The 20,467-nt window shown below is 40.0% G+C and overlaps 2 protein-coding genes across 2 annotated transcripts in view; both read left to right on the forward strand.

Moving 5' to 3' along the window:
• LANCL3 (LanC like 3) overlaps positions 1-19,590 on the forward strand; it is a 57,073-nt gene extending 37,483 nt beyond the window's left edge. Inside the window, exon 3 of the mRNA XM_037820779.1 lies at positions 19,520-19,590. Coding sequence (XP_037676707.1) covers positions 19,520-19,590 — 71 coding nt within the window. The remainder of the gene's footprint in view (positions 1-19,519) is intronic.
• A 1-nt stretch (position 19,591) lies between these two features.
• Positions 19,592-20,446, forward strand: LOC119522081 (non-structural maintenance of chromosomes element 3 homolog). The gene has a single exon (XM_037820780.1). It carries the CDS (start codon positions 19,592-19,594, stop codon positions 20,444-20,446), a length of 855 nt encoding a protein of 284 aa, XP_037676708.1.
• Positions 20,447-20,467: the final 21 nt, after the last annotated feature.

Here is a 20,467-nt window from a genome sequence, read left to right on the forward strand (position 1 = left end):
CAATCATGTTGTTTCACATCAGGACTTCATTCCTTTTCATAGCTGAAAAATATTCCATTGTGTGTACATACCACATTTTGTTTAGCATTCATCGGTTGATGGACACGGGTTTCTTTTATATTTTGGCAATTATGAATAATGCTGCTATGGACATCAGTGTACACATATCTATTCATGTCCCTGCTTTGAATTATTTTGGGTATATACTAGAAATGAGATTGCCAGGTCATATGAAAATTCTATACTTAACTTTCTGAGGAACGCCCAAACTGTCTTCCACAGCGGCTTCACCAATTTACTCCCACCAGCAATGAAGGAGAGTTCCTATTTCTCCACATCTTCTCCTACACATGTAATTCTCCATTTCAAAAAAAAATAGTAGCCATTCTAGTGGATGTGAAATGATATCTCATTGTGGTTTTGATTTGCATTTCCCTAATGGCTAATAATGTTGAACATCTTTTCATGTGCTTTTTGGCCATTTGTATATCTTCTTTGGAAAAATGTCTATTTAAATCTTTTGCCCATTTTTTTTAGTTGGGTTGTCTTTTTGTTGTCTTTACATATTCTGGATTTTAAACCTTTATTGGATATGTGGTTTCCAATTTTTTTTTCATTGTGTAGATTGTTGTTTTACTTTCATGATAAAGTCCTTTGAGGTGCAAAACTTTTTAATTTTAATGAGGTCCCATTTGTCTATTTTTTTCTTTTTTTTGCTAGTGCTTTGTGGTGTAAAGTATAAGAAACCATTGCCTAACACAAGGTCCCAAAGGGGCTTCGCTACATTTTCTTCTAGGAGTTTTATAGTTCTAACTCTTATATTTAGGTCTTTCATCTATTTTGAATTGATTTTTGTATATTGTGTGAGGTAGGTGTTCACCTTCATTCTTTTGCAAACAGACATCCAGTTTTCTCAGCACCATTTCTTCAAGAGACTATTCTTTCCTAATTGAGAGGACTTGACACCCTGGTCAAAAATCAGTTGGCCTTCCTCTCTCTCTGGCTAAGCCAACTTGAAAGGTGAAATCACTGCCCTCCCCACTACGTGGGATCAGACACCCAGGGGAGTGAATCTCCCTGGCAACGTGGAATATGACTCCCGGGGAGGAATGTTGACCTGGCATCGTGGGATGGAGAACATCTTCTTGACCAAAAGGGGGATGTGAAAGGAAATGAAATAAGCTTCAGTGGCAGAGAGATTCCAAAAGGAGCCGAGAGGTCACTCTGGTGGGCACTCTTATGCACACTTTAGACAACCCTTTTTAGGTTCTAAAGAATTGGGGTTGGAGGAGGCGGGGCAAGATGGCAGACTAGTGAGCTGTATGTTTTAGTTACTCCTCCAGGATAGTAGGTAGAAAGCCAGGAACTGCGTGGACTGGACACCACAGAGCAATCTGACTTTGGGCATACTTCATACAACACTCATGAAAACGTGGAACTGCTGAGATCAGCGAAATCTGTAAGTTTTTGCGGCCAGGGGACCCGCACCCCTCCCTGCCAGGCTCAGTCCCGTGGGAGGAGGGGCTGTCAGCTCCGGGAAGGAGAAGGGAGAACTACAGTGGCAGCCCTTATGGGAAACTCATTCTGCTGATCCAAACTCCAACCATAGATAGACGGAGACCAGACACCAGAGAATCTGAGAGCAGCCAGCCCAGCAGAGAGGAGACAGGCATAGAAAAAAAAACAGCACGAAAAACTCCAAAATAAAAGTGGAGGATTTTTGGAGTTCTGGTGAACATAGAAAGGGGAAGGGCAGAGCTCAGGCCCGAGCTCAGGCCCTGAGGCGCATATGCAAATCCCAAAGAAAAGCTGATCTCTCTGCCCTGTAGACCTTCCCTTAATGGCCCTGGTTGCTTTGTCTCTTAGCATTTCAATAACCCATTAGATCTCTGAGGAGGGCCCTTTTTTTTTTTTTTTTTAATCCTTTTTTCTTTTTCTAAAACAATTACTCTAAGAAGCCCAATACAGAAAGCTTCAAAGACCTGCAATTTGGGCAGGTCAAGTCAAGAGCAGAACTAGGAGAGCTCTGAGACAAAACGCAATAATCCAGTGGCTGAGAAAATTCACTAAACACCACAACTTCCCAAGAAAAGGGGGGTGTCCGCTCACAGCCATCATCCTGGTGGACAGGAAACACTCCTGCCCATCGCCAGCCCCATAGCCCAGAACTGCCACAGACAACCCAGTGTGACGGAAGTGCTTCAAATAACAGGCACACAGCACAAAACTGTGCGTGGACATTAGCCTTCCCTGCAACCTCAGCTGAATGTCCCAGAGTTGGGAAGGTGGAGCAGTGTGAATTAACAAAGCCCAATTCAGCCATTATTTCAGCAGACTGGGAGCCTCCCTACACAGCCCAGCAGCCCAGAACTGCCCTGGGGGGACGGCACTCACCTGTGACATAGCACAGTCATCCCTCAACAGAGGACCAGGGGGTACACGGCCTGGAAGAGGGGCCCACTTGCAAGTCTCAGGAGCCATACGCCAATACCAAGGACTTGTGGGTCAGTGGCAGAGACAAACTGTGGCAGGTCTGAACTGAAGGATTAGACTATTGCAGCAGCTTTAAAACTCTAGGATCACCAGGGAGATTTGATTGTTAGAGCCACCCCCCCCCCCCGACTGCCCAGAAACACGCCCCATATACAGGGCAGGCAACACCAACTACACACGCAAGCTTGGTACACCAATTGGACCCCACAAGACTCACTCCCCCACTCACCAAAAAGGCTAAGCAGGGGAGAACTAGCTTGTGGAGAACAGGTGGCTCGTGGACGCCACCTGATGGTTAGTTAGAGAAAGTGTACTCCACGAAGCTGTAGATCTGATAAAGTAGAGATAAGGACTTCAATTGGTCTACAAATCCTAAAAGAACCCTATCAAGTTCAGCAAATGCCACGAGGCCAAAAACAACAGAAAATTATAAAGCATATGAAAAAACCAGACGATATGGAAAACCCAAGCCCAAGCACCCAAATCAAAATACCAGAAGAGACACAGCACCTAGAGCAGCTACTCAAAGAACTAAAGATGAACAATGAGACCATAGTACGGGAGACAAAGGAAATCAAGAAGACCCTAGAAGAGCATAAAGAAGACATTGCAAAACTAAATAAAAAAATGGATGATCTTATGGAAATTAAAGAAACTGTTGACCAAATTAAAAAGATTCTGGACACTCATAGTACAAGACTAGAGGAAGTTAAACAACGAATCAGTGACCTCAAAGATGACAGAATGGAAAATGAAAGCATAAAAGAAAGAATGGGGAAAAAATTGAAAAAATCAAAATGGACCTCAGGGATATGATAGATAATATGAAACGGCCAAATATAGGACTCATTGGTGTCCCAGAAGGGGAAGAAAAGGGTAAAGGTCTAGGAAGAGTATTCAAAGAAATTGTTGGGGAAAACTTCCCAAATCTTCTAAACAACATAAATACATAAATCATAAATGCTCAGCGAACCCCAAATAGAATAAATCCAAATAAACCCACTCCGAGACATATACTGATCACACTGTCAAACACAGAAGAGAAGGAGCAAGTTCTGAAAGCAGCAAGAGAAAAGCAATTCACCACATACAAAGGAAACAGCATAAGACTAAGTAGTGACTACTCAGCAGCCACCATGGAGGCGAGAAGGCAGTGGCACGATATATTTAAAATTCTGAGTGAGAAAAATTTCCAGCCAAGAATACTTTATCCAGCAAAGCTCTCCTTCAAATTTGAGGGAGAGCTTAAATTTTTCACAGACAAACAAATGCTGAGAGAATTTGCTAACAAGAGACCTGCCCTACTGGAGTTACTAAAGGGAGCCCTACAGACAGAGAAACAAAGAAAGGACAGAGAGACTTGGAGAAAGGTTCAGTACTAAAGAGATTCGGTATGGGTACAATAAAGGATATTAATAGACAGAGGGGAAAAATATGACAAACATAAACCAAAGGATAAGATGGCTGATTAAAGAAATGCCTTCACGGTTATAGCGTTGAATGTAAATGGATTAAACTCCCCAATTAAAAGATATAGATTCGCAGAATGGATCAAAAAAAATGAACCATCAATATGTTGCATACAAGAGACTCATCTTAGACACAGGGACACAAAGAAACTGAAAGTGAAAGGATGGAAAAAAATATTTCATGCAAGCTACAGCCAAAAGAAAGCAGGTGTAGCAATATTAATCTCAGATAAAATAGACTTCAAATGCAGGGATGTTTTGAGAGACAAAGAAGGCCACTACATACTAATAAAAGGGGCAATTCAACAAGAAGAAATAACAATCGTAAATGTCTATGCACCCAATCAAGGTGTCACAAAATACATGAGAGAAACACTGGCAAAACTAAAGGAAGCAATTGATGTTTCCACAATAATTGTGGGAGACTTCAACACATCACTCTCTCCTATAGATAGATCAACCAGACAGAAGACCAATAAGGAAATTGAAAACCTAAACAATCTGATAAATGAATTAGATTTAACAGACATATACAGGACATTACATCCCAAATCACCAGGATACACATACTTTTCTAGTGCTCACGGAACTTTCTCCAGAATAGATCATATGCTGGGACATAAAACAAGCCTCAATAAATTTAAAAAGATTGAAATTATTCAAAGCACATTCTCTGACCACAATGGAATACAATTAGAAGTCAATCACCATCAGAGACTTAGAAAATTCACAAATACCTGGAGGTTAAACAACACACTCCTAAACAATCAGTGGGTTAAAGAAGAAATAGCAAGAGAAATTGCTAAATATATAGAGACGAATGAAAATGAGAACACAACATACCAAAACCTATGGGATGCAGCAAAAGCAGTGCTAAGGGGGAAATTTATAGCACTAAACGCATATATTAAAAAGGAAGAAAGAGCCAAAATCAAAGAACTAATGGATCAACTGAAGAAGCTAGAAAATGAACAGCAAACCAATCCTAAACCAAGTACAAGAAAAGAAATAACAAGGATTAAAGCAGAAATAAATGACATAGAGAACAAAAAAACAATAGAGGATAAATATCACCAAAAGTTGGTTCTTTGAGAAGATCAACAAGATTGACAAGCCCCTAGCTAGACTGACAAAATCAAAAAGAGAGAAGACCCATATAAACAAAATAATGAATGAAAAAGGTGACATAACTGCAGATCCTGAAGAAATTAAAAAAATTATAAGAGGATACTATGAACAACTGTATGGCAACAAACTGGATAATGTAGAGGAAATGGACAATTTCCTGGAAACATATGAACAACCTAGACTGACCAGAGAAGAAATAGAAGACCTCAACCAACCCATCACAAGCAAAGAGATCCAATCAGTCATCAAAAATCTTCCCACAAATAAATGCCCAGGGCCAGATGGCTTCACAGGGGAATTCTACCAAACTTTCCAGAAGGAACTGACACCAATCTTACTCAAACTCTTTCAAAACATTGAAGAAAATGGAACACTACCTAACTCATTTTATGAAGCTAACATCAATCTAATACCCAAACCAGGCAAAGATGCTACAAAAAGGAAAACTACCGGCCAATCTCCCTAATGAATATAGATGCAAAAATCCTCAACAAAATACTTGCAAATCGAATCCAAAGACACACTAAAAAAATCATACACCATGACCAAGTGGGGTTCATTCCAGGCATGCAAGGATGGTTCAACATAAGAAAATCAATCAATGTATTACAATACATTAACAATTCGAAAGGGAAAAATCAATTGATCATCTCAATAGATGCTGAAAAAGCATTTGACAAAATCCAACATCCGTTTTTGATAAAAACACTTCAAAAGGTAGGAATTGAAGGAAACTTCCTCAACATGATAAAGAGCATATATGAAAAACCCACAGCCAGCATAGTACTCAATGGTGAGAGACTGAAAGCCTTCCCTCTAAGATCAGGAACAAGACAAGGATGCCCGCTGTCACCACTGTTATTCAACATTGTGCTGGAAGTGCTAGCCAGGGCAATCTGGCAAGGCAAAGAAATAAAAGGCATCCAAATTGGAAAAGAAGAAGTAAAACTGTCATTGTTTGCAGATGATATGATCTTAAATCTAGAAAACCCTGAGAAATCGACGATACAGCTACTAGAGCTAATAAACAAATTTAGCAAAGTAGTGGGATACAAGGTTAATGCACATAAGTCAGTAATGTTTCTATATGCTAGAAATGAACAAACTGAAGAGACACTCAAGAAAAAGATACCATTTTCAATAGCAACTAAAAAAATCAAGTACCTAGGAATAAACTTAACCAAAGATGTAAAAGACCTATACAAAGAAAACTACATAACTCTACTAAAAGAAATAGAAGGGGACCTTAAAAGATGGAAAAATATTCCATGTTCGTGGATAGGAAGACTAAATGTCATTAAGATGTCAATTCTCCCCAAACTCATCTACAGATTCAATGCAATTCCAATCAAAATTCCAACAACCTACTTTGCAGACTTGGAAAAGCTAGTTATCAAATTTATTTGGAAAGGGAAGATGCCTCGAATTGCTAAAGACACTCTAAAAAAGAAAAACGAAGTGGGGGGACTTACACTCCCTGACTTTGAAGTTTATTATAAAGCCACAGTTGCCAAAACAGCATGGTACTGGCACAAAGATACACATATAGATCAATGGAATCGAATTGAGAATTCAGAGATAGACCCTCAGATCTATGGCCGACTGATCTTTGATAAGGCCCCCAAAGTCACTGAACTGAGTCATAATGGTCTTTTCAACAAATGGGGCTGGGAGAGTTGGATATCCATATCCAAAAGAATGAAAGAGGACCCCTACCTCACCCCCTACACAAAAATTAACTCAAAATGGACCAAAGATCTCAATATAAAAGAAAGTACCATAAAACTCCTAGAAGATAATGTAGGAAAACATCTTCAAGACCTTGTATTAGGCGGCCACTTCCTAGACTTTACACCCAAAGCACAAGCAACAAAAGAGAAAATAGATAAATGGGAACTCCTCAAGCTTAGAAGTTTCTGCACCTCAAAGGAATTTCTCAAAAAGGTAAAGAGGCAGCCAAGTCAATGGGAAAAAATTTTTGGAAACCATGTATCTGACAAAAGACTGATATCTTGCATATATAAAGAAATCCTACAACTCAATGACAATAGTACAGTCGGCCCAATTATAAAATGGGCAAAAGATATGAAAAGACAGTTCTCTGAAGAGGAAATACAAATGGCCAAGAAACACATGAAAAAATGTTCAGCTTCACTAGCTATTAGAGAGATGCAAATTAAGACCACAATGAGATACCATCGAACACCGGTTAGAATGGCTGCCATTAAACAAACAGGAAACTACAAATGCTGGAGGGGATGTGGAGAAATTGGAACTCTTATTCATTGTTGGTGGGACTGTATAATGGTTCAGCCACTCTGGAAGTCAGTCTGGCAGTTCCTTAGAAAACTAGATATAGAGTTACCGTTCGATCCAGCGATTGCACTTCTCGGTATATACCCGGAAGGTCGGAAAGCAGTGACACGAACAGATATCTGCACGCCAATGTTCATAGCAGCATTATTCACAATTGCCAAGAGATGGAAACAACCCAAATGTCCTTCAACAGATGAGTGGATAAATAAAATGTGGTATATACACACGATGGAATACTACACGGCAGTAAGAAGGAACGATCTCGTGAAACATATGACAACATGGATGAACCTTGAAGACATAATGCTGAGCGAAATAAGCCAGGCACAAAAAGAGAAATATTATATGCTACCACTAATGTGAACTTTGAAAAATGTAAAACAAATGGTTTATAATGTAGAATGTAGGGGAACTAGCAATAGAGAGCAATTAAGGAAGGGGGAACAATAATCCAGGAAGAACAGATAAGCTATTTAACGTTCTGGGGATGCCCAGGAATGACTATGGTCTGTTAATTTCTGATGGATATAGTAGGAGCAAGTTCACAGAAATGTTGCTATATTAGGTAACTTTTTTGGGGTAAAGTAGGAACATGTTGGAAGTTAAGCAGTTATCTTAGGTTAGTTGTCTTTTTCTTACTCCCTTGTTATGGTCTCTTTGAAATGTTCTTTTATTGTATGTTTGTTTTCTTTTTAACTTTTTTTTTTCATACAGTTGATTTAAAAAAGAAGGGAAAGTTAAAAAAAAAAAAAAAAAGAAAGGAAAACAAGGGAAAAAAAAGATGTAGTGCCCCCTTGAGGAGCCTGTGGAGAATGCAGGGGTATTCGCCTACCCCACCTCCATGGTTGCTAACATGACCACAGACATAGGAGACTGGTGGTTTGATGGGTTGAGCCCTCTACCACAGGTTTTACCCTTGGGAAGACGGTTGCTGCAAAGGAAAGGCTAGGCCTCCCTATGGTTGTGCCTAAGAGCCTCCTCCCGAATGCCTCTTTGTTGCTCAGATGTGACCCTGTCTCTCTAGCTAAGCCAACTTGAAAGGTGAAATCACTGCCCTCCCCCCTACGTGGGATCAGACACCCAGGGGAGTGAATCTCCCTGGCAACGTGGAATATGACTCCCGGGGAGGAATGTAGACCCGGCATCGTGGGACGGAGAACATCTTCTTGACCAAAAGGGGGATGTGAAAGGAAATGAAATAAGCTTCAGTGGCAGAGAGATTCCAAAAGGAGCCGAGAGGTCACTCTGGTGGGCACTCTTATGCACACTTTAGACAACCCTTTTTAGGTTCTAAAGAATTGGGGTAGCTGGTGGTGGATACCTGAAACTATCAAACTACAACCCAGAACCCATGAATCTCGAAGACAGTTGTATAAAAATGTAGCTTATGAGGGGTGACAATGGGATTGGGAAAGCCATAAGGACCACACTCCACTTTGTCTAGTTTATGGATGGATGAGTAGAAAAATAGGGGAAGGAAACAAACAGACAAAGGTACCCAGTGTTCTTTTTTACTTCAATTGCTCTTTTTCACTCTAATTATTATTCTTGTTATTTTTGTGTGTGTGCTAATGAAGGTGTCAGGGATTGATTTGGGTGATGAATGTACCACTATGTAATGGTACTGTAAACAATCGAAAGTACGATTTGTTTTGTATGACTGCGTGGTATGTGAATATATCTCAATAAAATGAAGATTAAAAAAAAAAAACAAAACAAAACAAAAAAAAAGACATTGCTGAGCGAAATAAGCCAGGGACAAAAAGAGAGATACTGTTTGTTACCACTAATGTGACCACTGGGAAAAAAGTAAAATAAATGGTTTATACTGTGGAATGTAGGGGACCTAGCGAAAGACAGCAAATAGTGAGGGGGGAACGATAATCTAATAACAGATAAATTATGGAAGGTAAACAATGTTCTGGGAATGCTCAGGAACAACTATGGTTTGTTAGTTTCTGGGGGTTGTGGTAGAAACAAGTTTGCAGAAATGTAGTTATTTTAGGTTATTTGTTTTTCTTATTCCTTTGTTGAGTTATAGTCTATTTTTCTTGGGGTAGGGTAGGAACATGTTGGAAGCAATGTAGTTATTTTAGGTTATATGTTTTTTCTTAGTCCTTTGTTTTGGTTTTGAAATGTTTTTTTATTGCTTGTTTTTAAATTTTTTGATAAAGTTAAGAAAAACAAGGAATGAGTGTGAGAAAAAGTATATGAACAATGAGGGGAGGTGGGGAATGGAATGTTTTGGATGTTCTTTTTTATTCTAATTTTTATTTTATTTTTTGGAGTAATGAAAAGTTCAGAGATTGATTATGGTGATCAATGTACAACTATGAACAACTGATTGTGCACTTTGAAGGACTGTATGTTGTGTGAATATATCTCAATAAACCTGCATTTAAAAAAAAAAAAATCAGTTGGCCTTAAATGTGAGGGTTGATTTCTGAACTCTCAATTTGACTGTGTTGGTCTATATGTCTCTCCTTGTGCCAGTACCATGCTGTTTTTTTTTTTAAATTAAATTTGGTTTTATTGAAATATAGTCACATACCATACTATCATCCATGGTGTACAATCAACCGTTCACAGTACCATACTATAGTTGTGCATTCATCACCCCAATCTATTTTTGAACATTTTCCTTACATCAGAAAGAATCAGAATAAGAATGAAAAATAAAAGTAAAAAAGAACACCCAAACCATCCCCCCCATCCCACCCTATTTCATTTAATTTTTGTCCCCATTTTTCTTCTCATCCATCCATGCACTAGATAAAGGGAGTGTGATCCACAAGGTTTTCACAATCACACTGTCACCCTTTATAATCTACATTATTATACAGTCATCTTCAGGAGTCCAGACTTCTGGGTTGGAGTCTGATAGTTTCAGGTATTTATTTCTAGCTATTCCAATACATTAAAACCTAAGAGGTCCTATTATCTATATAGTGCATAAGAATGTCCACCAGAGTGACCTCTCGACTCCATTTGAAATCTCTCAGCCACTGAAACTTTATTTCATTTCATTTTGCATCCCCCTTTTGGTCAAGAAGATATTCTCAATCCCATGATGCCAGGTCCAGATTCATCCCTGGGAGTCATATCCTACATTGCCAGGGAGATTTACACCCCTGGGAATCAGGTTCCATGTAGGGGGGAAGGCAGTGAGTTCACCTGCTGAGGTGGTTCAGTTAGAGAGAGAGAGAGGGCCACATCTGAGCAACAAAGAGAGTACCATGCTGTTTTGATTACTGTGGCTTTGTAATAAGTTTTAAGATTGGGAAGTATGAGTCCTCCAACTTCGTTCTTCTTTTTCAAGATGGCTTTGGCTATTCAGGGACTCTTAAACTTCCATATAAATTTGATGATTAGCTTTTCCATTTCTGCAAAGAAGGTTGTTGGAATTTATTTGGGATTGCATTGGATCTGTAAATTGCTTTGAGTAGAACTGACATCTTAACTATATTTAGTCTTCTAATCCATGAACATGGAATGCCCTTCTCATTTATTTAGGTCTTCTTTGATGTTCTTTAGCAATGTTTTGTAGTTTTTTGGCTACAAGTCCTTTACTGGATATTGATTGTTTAAATAATCAATATCTTCCTATAGATGTGACTATAGATTTGCTTTGCATTTTTAGGTGAGCTTCTGCATTAACTAGAGTTAGCTAGACCTATATTAGACTTTAGAATTTTGCACACTGTTGAGCCTGGTTGTCTGTTTTTTTGTTTTTTTTTTTCTTCATTTAGCCTCATTAAAATAATTTAGTTACTAGGAGTTAACTCTTCCTTTGAAATTGAAGAAAAATAAAATTTGGCAGGGAGGAGTGATGTATTTCTCTTTCTCGAATTAAAAATAGTTTGTATGGTCAAAATCAGGCTTTTCAACTTGGCTTTATAACATTTTGAAGGTGATTGCCTCATTTAATCCTCTTTCTCTGTGCTTTCTGCCTGTGAATTAGCTCATACATTTTAATCTATGGCCTAGTCACCAGATGAAAGGGAATTACGGTTTCTGTTTTGTGCATTTTAGAATTTGGAGGAGAAAAAATAAGATAAAGACAAATTTAATTTTTTTCTTTGTCTAAAGGAGATAGAAATGTTTCACAGATTCCCATAGAAAGTCTAGTAGGAGATGGTGATTTTGAAAAGATATGAGGCAGGATCCTTTTGATTTTACTTGAGTCAGAAGATGAGTTCTTACTAGAGAATTCCCTTTCCTGCTCCCAAAGTGTAAAGTAGTTGGTATTAGGGTGTAAAGGATGGATAATGAAGGGTTCTGGTGGAACTGTGTGGCAGACATATCATAAACTCGTATTTCAAAAGTTTTTGTGTTTACCTCAGAGTGACAGTGCCAAGGTCACAGACCTTGGGAGATGTGTCCATTGGCAAGGAGTGCTATGTTCTAATTTCACATTGCTTCCCCTGCCCTTACCAACATACTTGTAAGTGCTGAGCCCTCCTCTATATTTGCACAGAGCTTGGAACCTGCTTACACCCACAGCACTTGGCACATTGAGTCCTGAGCTGTGCCAGGGTTGAAAACTTTTTTAGGACAGACCCGAGACCTCAAACTCCAGAGGGCAAGGAGTGTCTTGCCTTGTTCACCACATATTTGGTGCCCGTTATATTGGTGAATAAATGAATGACCCCACTGTGATTCTTATATTTAAGTTTATATCTCATTTTAAGATTCACAGTCATTTAAATTAGAAGGTCTCATTGGAAAGTTGTGCCTGATTTTCATTATGTTATTCAACTTGTGTTGGAAGAGTTTGTGGTATGACTTTGAAAGGTACTTGAAATATCTTGACCCTTTCTTTTCAGAGCACAATTATTAGAGGGGATGCCTTATGCAGCAGTAAAGCAAAGGGGAAAAAAAAGGTGGGAGTTGAGGGGAAAGAAAAAAGTGTTGAGGTTGACAGGCATGGACACATTCAGGTTTTAGATTAACTTTACACGTTGCTACCTAAGAAACAGACAATAAAATGGGAAGCTCTGCTATTCTTGGGAGACAAAAATATTTTCTCGGTTCTACAAAATGATGCTGTAATACTGAATCGATGCCAGCTTCCCTGCTGGGCAGCCTGCCGACATTTCACCCAGGCACTGAGTTCTTTCTCAGCTGCTCTGGTGTCTGTGCCCTTCCTGCTGTTCCCGTTTTGTCAAAGGCTCAGCCTCCCTGAGCCATGAGAGAATCTGTCCTTTGTTGTACTTGAGCAGAGAATGTTTCCAACATTTCAATTGCTCTTTTCCTGGTGAGCTGGAACGAGAGAGAAAAGCAGTGTGACAACTGTGGGCCTCTCAAGCCAAAATGTAAGAGCTGTTCTGAAGTTCAGCATCCCATCTTTGAAATCAGTGGGCTTCCCTCTAAGTCCCTCTGGCTTTGAAGTGGTAGTCAGATCTGCCTTTGTCCTGAGCGATGCTGTGGGGGATTCTACAATGGTTTTAGCTTTGGAGCTCCTGATATGAGTCATATGAAGAAATTTTTACCAAGACACTTAGGCTTCATTATGTGTTTCAGTTCTCTATTGCTGCATAACAAGCTACCTCAAAACTTTTAGTGCCTTATGTTTTGTTTACTATTATTTTTCACAGGTCTACAGTTCATTTGGTTGTTTGGCTGATCTTGGCCAGGCTTGGTTGATCTTGGCTGGGCTTGGTTGATCTTGGCTGGGCTTGCACATGTGTCCACAGTAGCTGAAAGGTCAGCTGAAACTGGCTAATCTGAGGTGGTGTTACTAATATGTATTGCAGTCGGCCATTTGTCATCTGGGTTGCTGGGAGTGACTGGATTCCAAGAGTGGGAATGGAAGCATGGAAGGCTTCTTGAATTTTAGGCTCATAATTGGCACACCATCACTTCCATTGCATTCTGTTGACCAAAGGAAGTCACATGGTCATTCCATTTCCAATGGGTAAAGAACTATATAATGTTATAATGTTATAATTATAACATTAATTGCATATTGTCTGGACCTCCTCCCCCTGTATGTTGGGGCTTCCCAGGATTACCCCACATTTGATAATTTGTATTTCCACCTCTTGACGGGAGGAAATACAAAGTAAAATTGCAGGGGCATGGATGCGTGCAGAGAGGGAAAGATTTCGTGGCAGACTTTGCAGTCTGTCACTGTGTGTGATGGCACAGGCAGCATGAAGTAGTGTGTTGAATGTGGATGTATGAATGTGTGTTCTCAGGGTTCCAGGCTTCTGGGAAGTGTGTGAAGATGTGTGTACTAGAGAAGGGCAGGACAGGTACTGAGGAGTTTTTCACACCCCTGCATACCCTTTGCCTTCAACATCTCTCACTAGGGCTGCCATAAATAATTCACAAACAGCTTTCTTCACCTCACAGGTATCATGGACCATTTAGCCTTGCCCCTCCATGAGACCAGTGCTAAGTATCTAAGTATTAAAAGTATGCAACTGCAGCGTGAGGACAGGATGGATGTGGTATCATTCGCTATTGTGCTTTTACTATTTGCTGTTCAGGTGAAAAGCAAAAAAAGGATCGTGATTATTCAACCCAATTATTGTTGCTTTGGATATAGTTACTGTCTTAAGATTCAAATACCATGACTCAACACATGAGATTTCCCCCTCAGACCAATACAAATATACAGCCCACTTAGCAAGGGTCCTTAGTGTGTGTTTTGTAAAGTCACTTCATCCCGACTTCATCTTAGTTACTGTACTCTTATTTTTGTTTCCTGCTATCCTTATCGTGGCCTCCACGGCCATATATGATGTGCACCTGCCCATCCTGGACTCACATCTCTAACCTCATCTCCCACCTCTCTCCCCATCACTCCCACTGCTCCAGGCATACTGGCCTCCCTGCTGTTCCTTAAACACACAGGCACCCTCCCATATTAGGGCCTTTGCCTGAGCTGTGTCCTCTGCCCAGAAAAATGTTCCCTTACACATCACCTTGGCTAACATCTTCATCTCCTTCAGGTCTGTGTGCAGATGGTACCTTCTCAACGAGGCCTAGCAATGAACTTCTTATTTAATATGGCACACGTTTCCTCTCCCTACAACATCCCAGTCCTCCCTCCCAGCTCTACATTTGCTTTTTTCCTTTAACACTGATCACCTTCTAATATACTAGATAATTTACCCACTTATAACATTAATTGCATATTGTCTGGACCTCCTCCCCCTGTATATTGGGGGTTCCCAGGATTACCCCACATTTGATAATTTGCTAGGAGGACCCAGCATATAGATGTACTCAGGGCTATGCTTTATCACAGCAAAAAGATGAAAAGCAAGGAAAATCAACAAAGGGAAAAAGTGCATGAGATGAAGTCTGGAGGAATCCAGACCCAAGCTTCCAAGGGTCCTCTCTCCCAGTGAAAGACACATTTAATTCCTCTAGCAACAATCTGAAACAACACGTGCAATGTTGCCTACCAGGAAAGCTCATGAAAGATTCAGTGCCCAGAGTTTTTACTGGGGGCTGCACTCATAGGTATCCTATGGCTATCACACACAAAATTCCAGGATCCCAGAAAAAAAGAAGGTGTTCAACATAAACAGCGTTGTTTGTACAAAGTTTAGGCACAGTGAGCCTCTCTTAGTTACTGTGGTGGCAGCCCTCTTGAAATTCAAGTTCCCAAATGTCAGCCAAACTTGCAAGCAGGACTTTCTAATGATAGCAGTCTCAGGACTGCTATGCTAACGTTTTTCTTCACACCCTGCACCACAGTGCATCCCAGCAGTTAGAACAGTGTCTGGCACATGGTAGATGCTCAATAAATACTCATTGAATGGATAGATGAAATCCTGGCCCTTGAATGGACTTTCTCTATGGCAGAAATAGCACTTAAAGGAGGACCAATCTCCTGATTTACATCCGTGAGGCTTTACCTAAACCAGCAAGCCTATATGCTCCTACCTAGAGGTGCAAACAAGTTTGGCCTCCATACCCTAGGCTGATTCTCTGATCATTTCACATGTAAGTCTATCTCCTCAACAAATCGTGTGGCATAGAAGCTAGAAAAGACCTTCTGCCTCAAGAGGCCTTTTGCCCAGGAGCAACATGTCCAGATTAACCTAGTTAATTGTTTAGTGAGGATGCAGTTCTCTTGATCCAGCTTTTCCTCATCACCATATTTGTTTTTTACCCTCCCACAGTGCCTAGCACAGTGCCAAGTAAATGTTATATTGTCTTTAAACATTCTTAGACTGAAAACTGGCCTGGGTGGATCATTTGTTTTTACCAGTGTGGCTTGTTGTGACATTTATGCCAGCAGTGTCTTTGTTTCTTCTTTTATGTTTATTGTAAAAGGGAAAAGTGCCATGTTAAAGGATTTTCCCCCGCAGCCACGTGCATTTCCTTCTTTTCCTGTTTCCAGATCTTGAACCATTTTTCTTTGTGACTGTGTAAGCTCTTCAGTTTATTTTTTATCAGTGACTCTTTATGTAGAAACCTCATTTTTCATGACCTTCTCCCTCAGTAATAGAAAGATCAAGCTAACTTCCAAACTACTTATGTCAGGATTTCATCCCATCTGGAAAGTCTGTTTCATCAAGGGGTCCACTTGTCATATTCCGAAGCTTGACAAATGGATGGAATCATGTATTGAGATTCAACAAAGTGCACCCTGCCCATGTTTCGTGTCTCTTTTTAAAACTGGTCCTAGCTTCCTAAAACCCAGAGGCAACAGCCTCTTTAGGAACAACAATCAGATGCAGCCCCCTTCCTCATGCTGTTGACACCCTCTTTCAATATGAACAAGGTAGGGTGCTCACTGCCTAGACACCCCTGAAGATGGAGAAAGAGATAAAATGAGACGAAGGGGTAGCAACAGACAAGATAAGATTTAACAAAGGTCTATGAATGCTGAAACTTTACATAAATATATGTATATTTTTTAAATACTGGGGTGTTGGAATAGTTAGAAGGAAATAACTAAAATGGTGGAACTGTAACCTATAAAATTCTTTGAAATTTGCTCTATACCTATTCATGGAATTGTGCTTTGAAAGTCTTCACCTTTCTGTATATACCCTATGTTTCATAATAAGGAAAGAACTGAAACTGTGGAACTGTAAACCGTAACAATTTTTTGAAATTACCTATATTACTGCTTGTTGAGCTGTATGTCAAGAATTGACACCTTTCTGTATGTATGTTATATTTTACAATAATGGAAATAGCTGAAATTGTGGAACTGTGACCCATGACATTCTTTGAGGTTTGTTCTCTACCTGTTAAATCATACCTTGAAAGTTATCACTGTTATGTATATATGTTAAAGTTCACAAAAAAAGCATTAAAAAATAAAAAGGATCAAAAAGGAGGAAAAAAGGAAATATTTAATAAAGAACAGAATTAAAGTAGAAAGCAAATACACAGTATAGAAAATCAACAAAGCTAAAAGTTGGTACTCTGTGTATGGTTGTATTTGCAAAAAGAAACTCAAAGAACTCAGAAGAAACTAATCATTATAATATGTGGGAATGAAGTGGATGGGGAAAGAGTAGAATGAAACTCTTCCTGTATTTTGTTTTGATTTTTGAGCCATTATCTATTTTTAAAAATGTAATATCTGTCCAGTGTCATTTCAAGCCATATTGTAATCTGACACAAAAAGAAAAATATGTACCTCTATATACACTCATCAAAATAACCTCCCGTGTTTTGAACTAAGTGGGAAAAGCTAATGTGGCCCACTTCTGTCATGTTGCATTCCTTCTTCCCACAGACCTACCTGAGAGGAAAGTAGTGGCCCGTAAGAGCCACTCAGAAATGGGAGTTGGGGGAGGGACTTCCGGGGCTCCAGAATTCACACAAGAGCTAAAACTGTGAGGCTGGGTGCATGGCAGGCTAAGAAGTGTGCGTGCCCCTGGGATTGGGTATCTGCCCAATCCACACCACATTCTATTTTTCTACCCCAAGAAAGCTCTGTTCAGAAACAAACAAAAATTATTTGAACAGGTTTTTATCAAGTTTATGGCTATTTTTTGTCAAATTATATGGAGTTGTATAGACCAAGGTTCTTATACTTTCACCAATTTTACACTATTAAATTGCTAACCATAAATGTGTTCCTAAATAGTGAATGTAGCTTTAATCAAATATTAAAATCAAATATTTGTATAAAAAAAAAAACTGGTCCCAGCTCAAAAATACTGAATCTAATTTATCATCAGGAAAAAAATGAAAGGTTTTCAAGCTGAATATCACAATACCATCTTAGAATATAAATCTTACATAACATTCATCATCAAAATTAAGTTTTAATATCATTGCAAGAGTGTGATATATCTTTCCTACCAATAGAATATGCTAGGTTGACATCTTAATAGAAATTTTAACTAATGCCGAGTCACTTTTGTATAAGAAGAACATTTTTCTGAATGGAAGGGTAGTTAGGGATCTATTCTTAGGGCAAATAAAAAATAATTGCACATCAAGATTCCAGGACTGATCAGATGAATTAATTTGGCTGAGAAATGATAAATTCCGAGAGAGATAAACTGTCAGGGAACATTCACCAGTGCCTTTAACAAATGAATTGGTCTTGACAGAAATGTTTTAAATACTGCTTCTACCTGTTTTAAAGTATTTAGTCATTTTAACAAGACTGGGTTAGCCTTTCCTGAAACTTTAAAAAATCTGACATAAAAAAAAAAATAGAATCATATGCCAGGATATTGCTGTACTCAGCTCGTGCTCTTGAGGGCAGTAACTTTATTTTCTAGAACTGGTAAGGATCTTAAAGAATGTCTGTCCTAAGTCCTTCATTTTGTACATGAGAAACCTGAGGTTCAGAGAAGTATGGTGACTTGATGAAGGTCACAAAGTAAACTTAATGGCAGAGCACAGAAGAGAATTTAGGCCTTTTGACTTTCAGGTCCCTGTACCAATCTGGTCTAATTTTATGTTCTAAGGCAGTGGTATCTCTCTGATAATCTGGTGGCCATCAGAATCCCCTGGAGGGCTTGTTAAAACACAGATAACCAGGCAGAACTGCAGTTTCTGGTTCAATAGGACTGGGATGGGGCCTGAGAATTTGCATTTCTAACAAGTTCCCCGGTGATGTTGATAGTGCTGGTGGATCTAGGACCACACTTTTAGAAACACCCATATAAAGGGTAAAGGGGATAGTCAGGAAACTAAGAATAAATGTGGAATTTTTATGCAGGGGTATATCAATTGACTGATTGATAGGAGCTAGCCCTGAGTATATTTGTACTCAGGGAATGAAATGGTCTGTTAATAATGTTACTTTTTCTATTGCACTAGTAATTTTTACTCAAGTTTCTACTATCATGTAGTTAAGCACAAATACCTCATAAATTTCTTGCTTGGCTGAGAATTATGACCCTTTTGGGGGCTTGGAGAATGGATAAAAGGGACTGAAGCAAACCAATGACAAGGAAAAACAAATCCCTACAAGGTATTTTAGAATAATGGTTAATTGTAAATATCTCTTCAGAGTCCAAATCCTCAGCAGGAAGTCCTCAAATTGCCTTTAGTCATCTTCAATTTCACCGGAACACAAGGGAAAAAAAAGAGAGAGCCAGAAATGAATCTGAATTTAAAATAAGATTTTAATTCTTCCTTTTTTTTTTTTTTGGCTTGGTTCAGTTAAAACATTTGTTTCCAGAAATGCACTTTAAGTTTTCCTTGGTGTTACAGAATAGGAAGATTCCTTGATATTAAGATAAAATCTAAAACCTAAATTCTCACAGGTAGATGCTAAGCACATTTCCTTAACATAGAGTTCATCTTCACTTATTTCTTCTTTTTATCCTTTTGCTGTCATTTATTAACTAGTTACATTAAAATGGATGCCTTACAGTGTATTGAGACGAAATCTGTAGGTAAATTGGTGGTAGCAACCTTCTTTCTCACACCTGTCCAATAACCTCCCATAACTAGAAAAAAATATATTTGCCTGCCCAGAGTCCCTCTTTCTTGTCCCTTCCACCTTCTTAGAAAGAGAATAATTATTTTTTAATGGTTTAGAGGCTATTATCAAGGTTTAGGGGGGAAAGGGAAGAGCAAAAAGAGAGGGGGGAGGGGAAAGAACCCAGCTGCGAGTCTCGCGCTGCCCCACAATCCCCTTCGCGTGCCTGACAATGCTCGCGATCCAGCCAACATCGGTTACAGCGAACGCTCGGCTCGCAGGGTCTCAGCCGGCGCCCGGTGCCCGCCGCCCGGGTGACATGTCGCAAAAACCCAGAATCCGAGGTCGTCCTGGCTCCCAGGCCGAGAGGAAGAAGGACAGGGGCCGCAAAAGGCAGAGCCAGGCCCCAAAAGGCAGCGTCGATGACGACGAGGCTCTGAGCACCTCCTGGGGGGCAGGCCGCTGGCAGAATGACCCGACCTCCTCGGCTGTCGTGGGGTCCATGTCCCAGGAGAACCTGGACCTGAAGGTGGCCGAGCTGGTCCAGTTCTTGCTGATAAAGGACCAGAAGAAGATCCCAATCAAGCGGATCGACATCCTGAAGCATGTCATTGGAGAGTACAAGGACAGCTTCCCTGCCCTCCTCAGGCTCGCCGCCGAGAGACTCAAGGACGTCTTTGGGTACAGGCTGGTGGAACTTGAGCCCCAGAGCAACACTTACATCCTGATCAACACTCTGGAGCCCGCGGAGAAGGATGCCGAGCTGAGGGGCAACCAGGAACCGCCCACCACCGGCCTTCTCATGATCATTTTAGGGCTCATCTTTATGAAGGGCAACACCATCAAGGAGTCTGAAATCTGGGAATTTCTTCGCCGGTTAGGAGTGTACCCCACTAAGAAGCATTTAATTTTTGGGGACCCCAAGAAACTCATTACTGAACAGTTTGTGCGACAGCGTTATTTGAAGTGCCAGCCGATACCCCACTCTGATCCTGTAGATTATGAATTTCAGTGGGGCCCCCGTAGCAACCTGGAAACCAGCAAGTTGAAAGTTCTTATGTTTGTGGCCAAAGTCCATAACCGAGACCCCAGGGAATGGAGATTGCAGTACCATGAGGCTTTGGCAGATGAGGAGGCCAGGGCCGGACCCCAGTCCCATAGCGCAGAAATCTGAGACAGATTCAGAGGGGGTTCC

Source organism: Choloepus didactylus, chromosome X (genome assembly GCF_015220235.1).
Source record: "Choloepus didactylus isolate mChoDid1 chromosome X, mChoDid1.pri, whole genome shotgun sequence".
Lineage (NCBI taxonomy): Eukaryota > Metazoa > Chordata > Mammalia > Pilosa > Megalonychidae > Choloepus > Choloepus didactylus.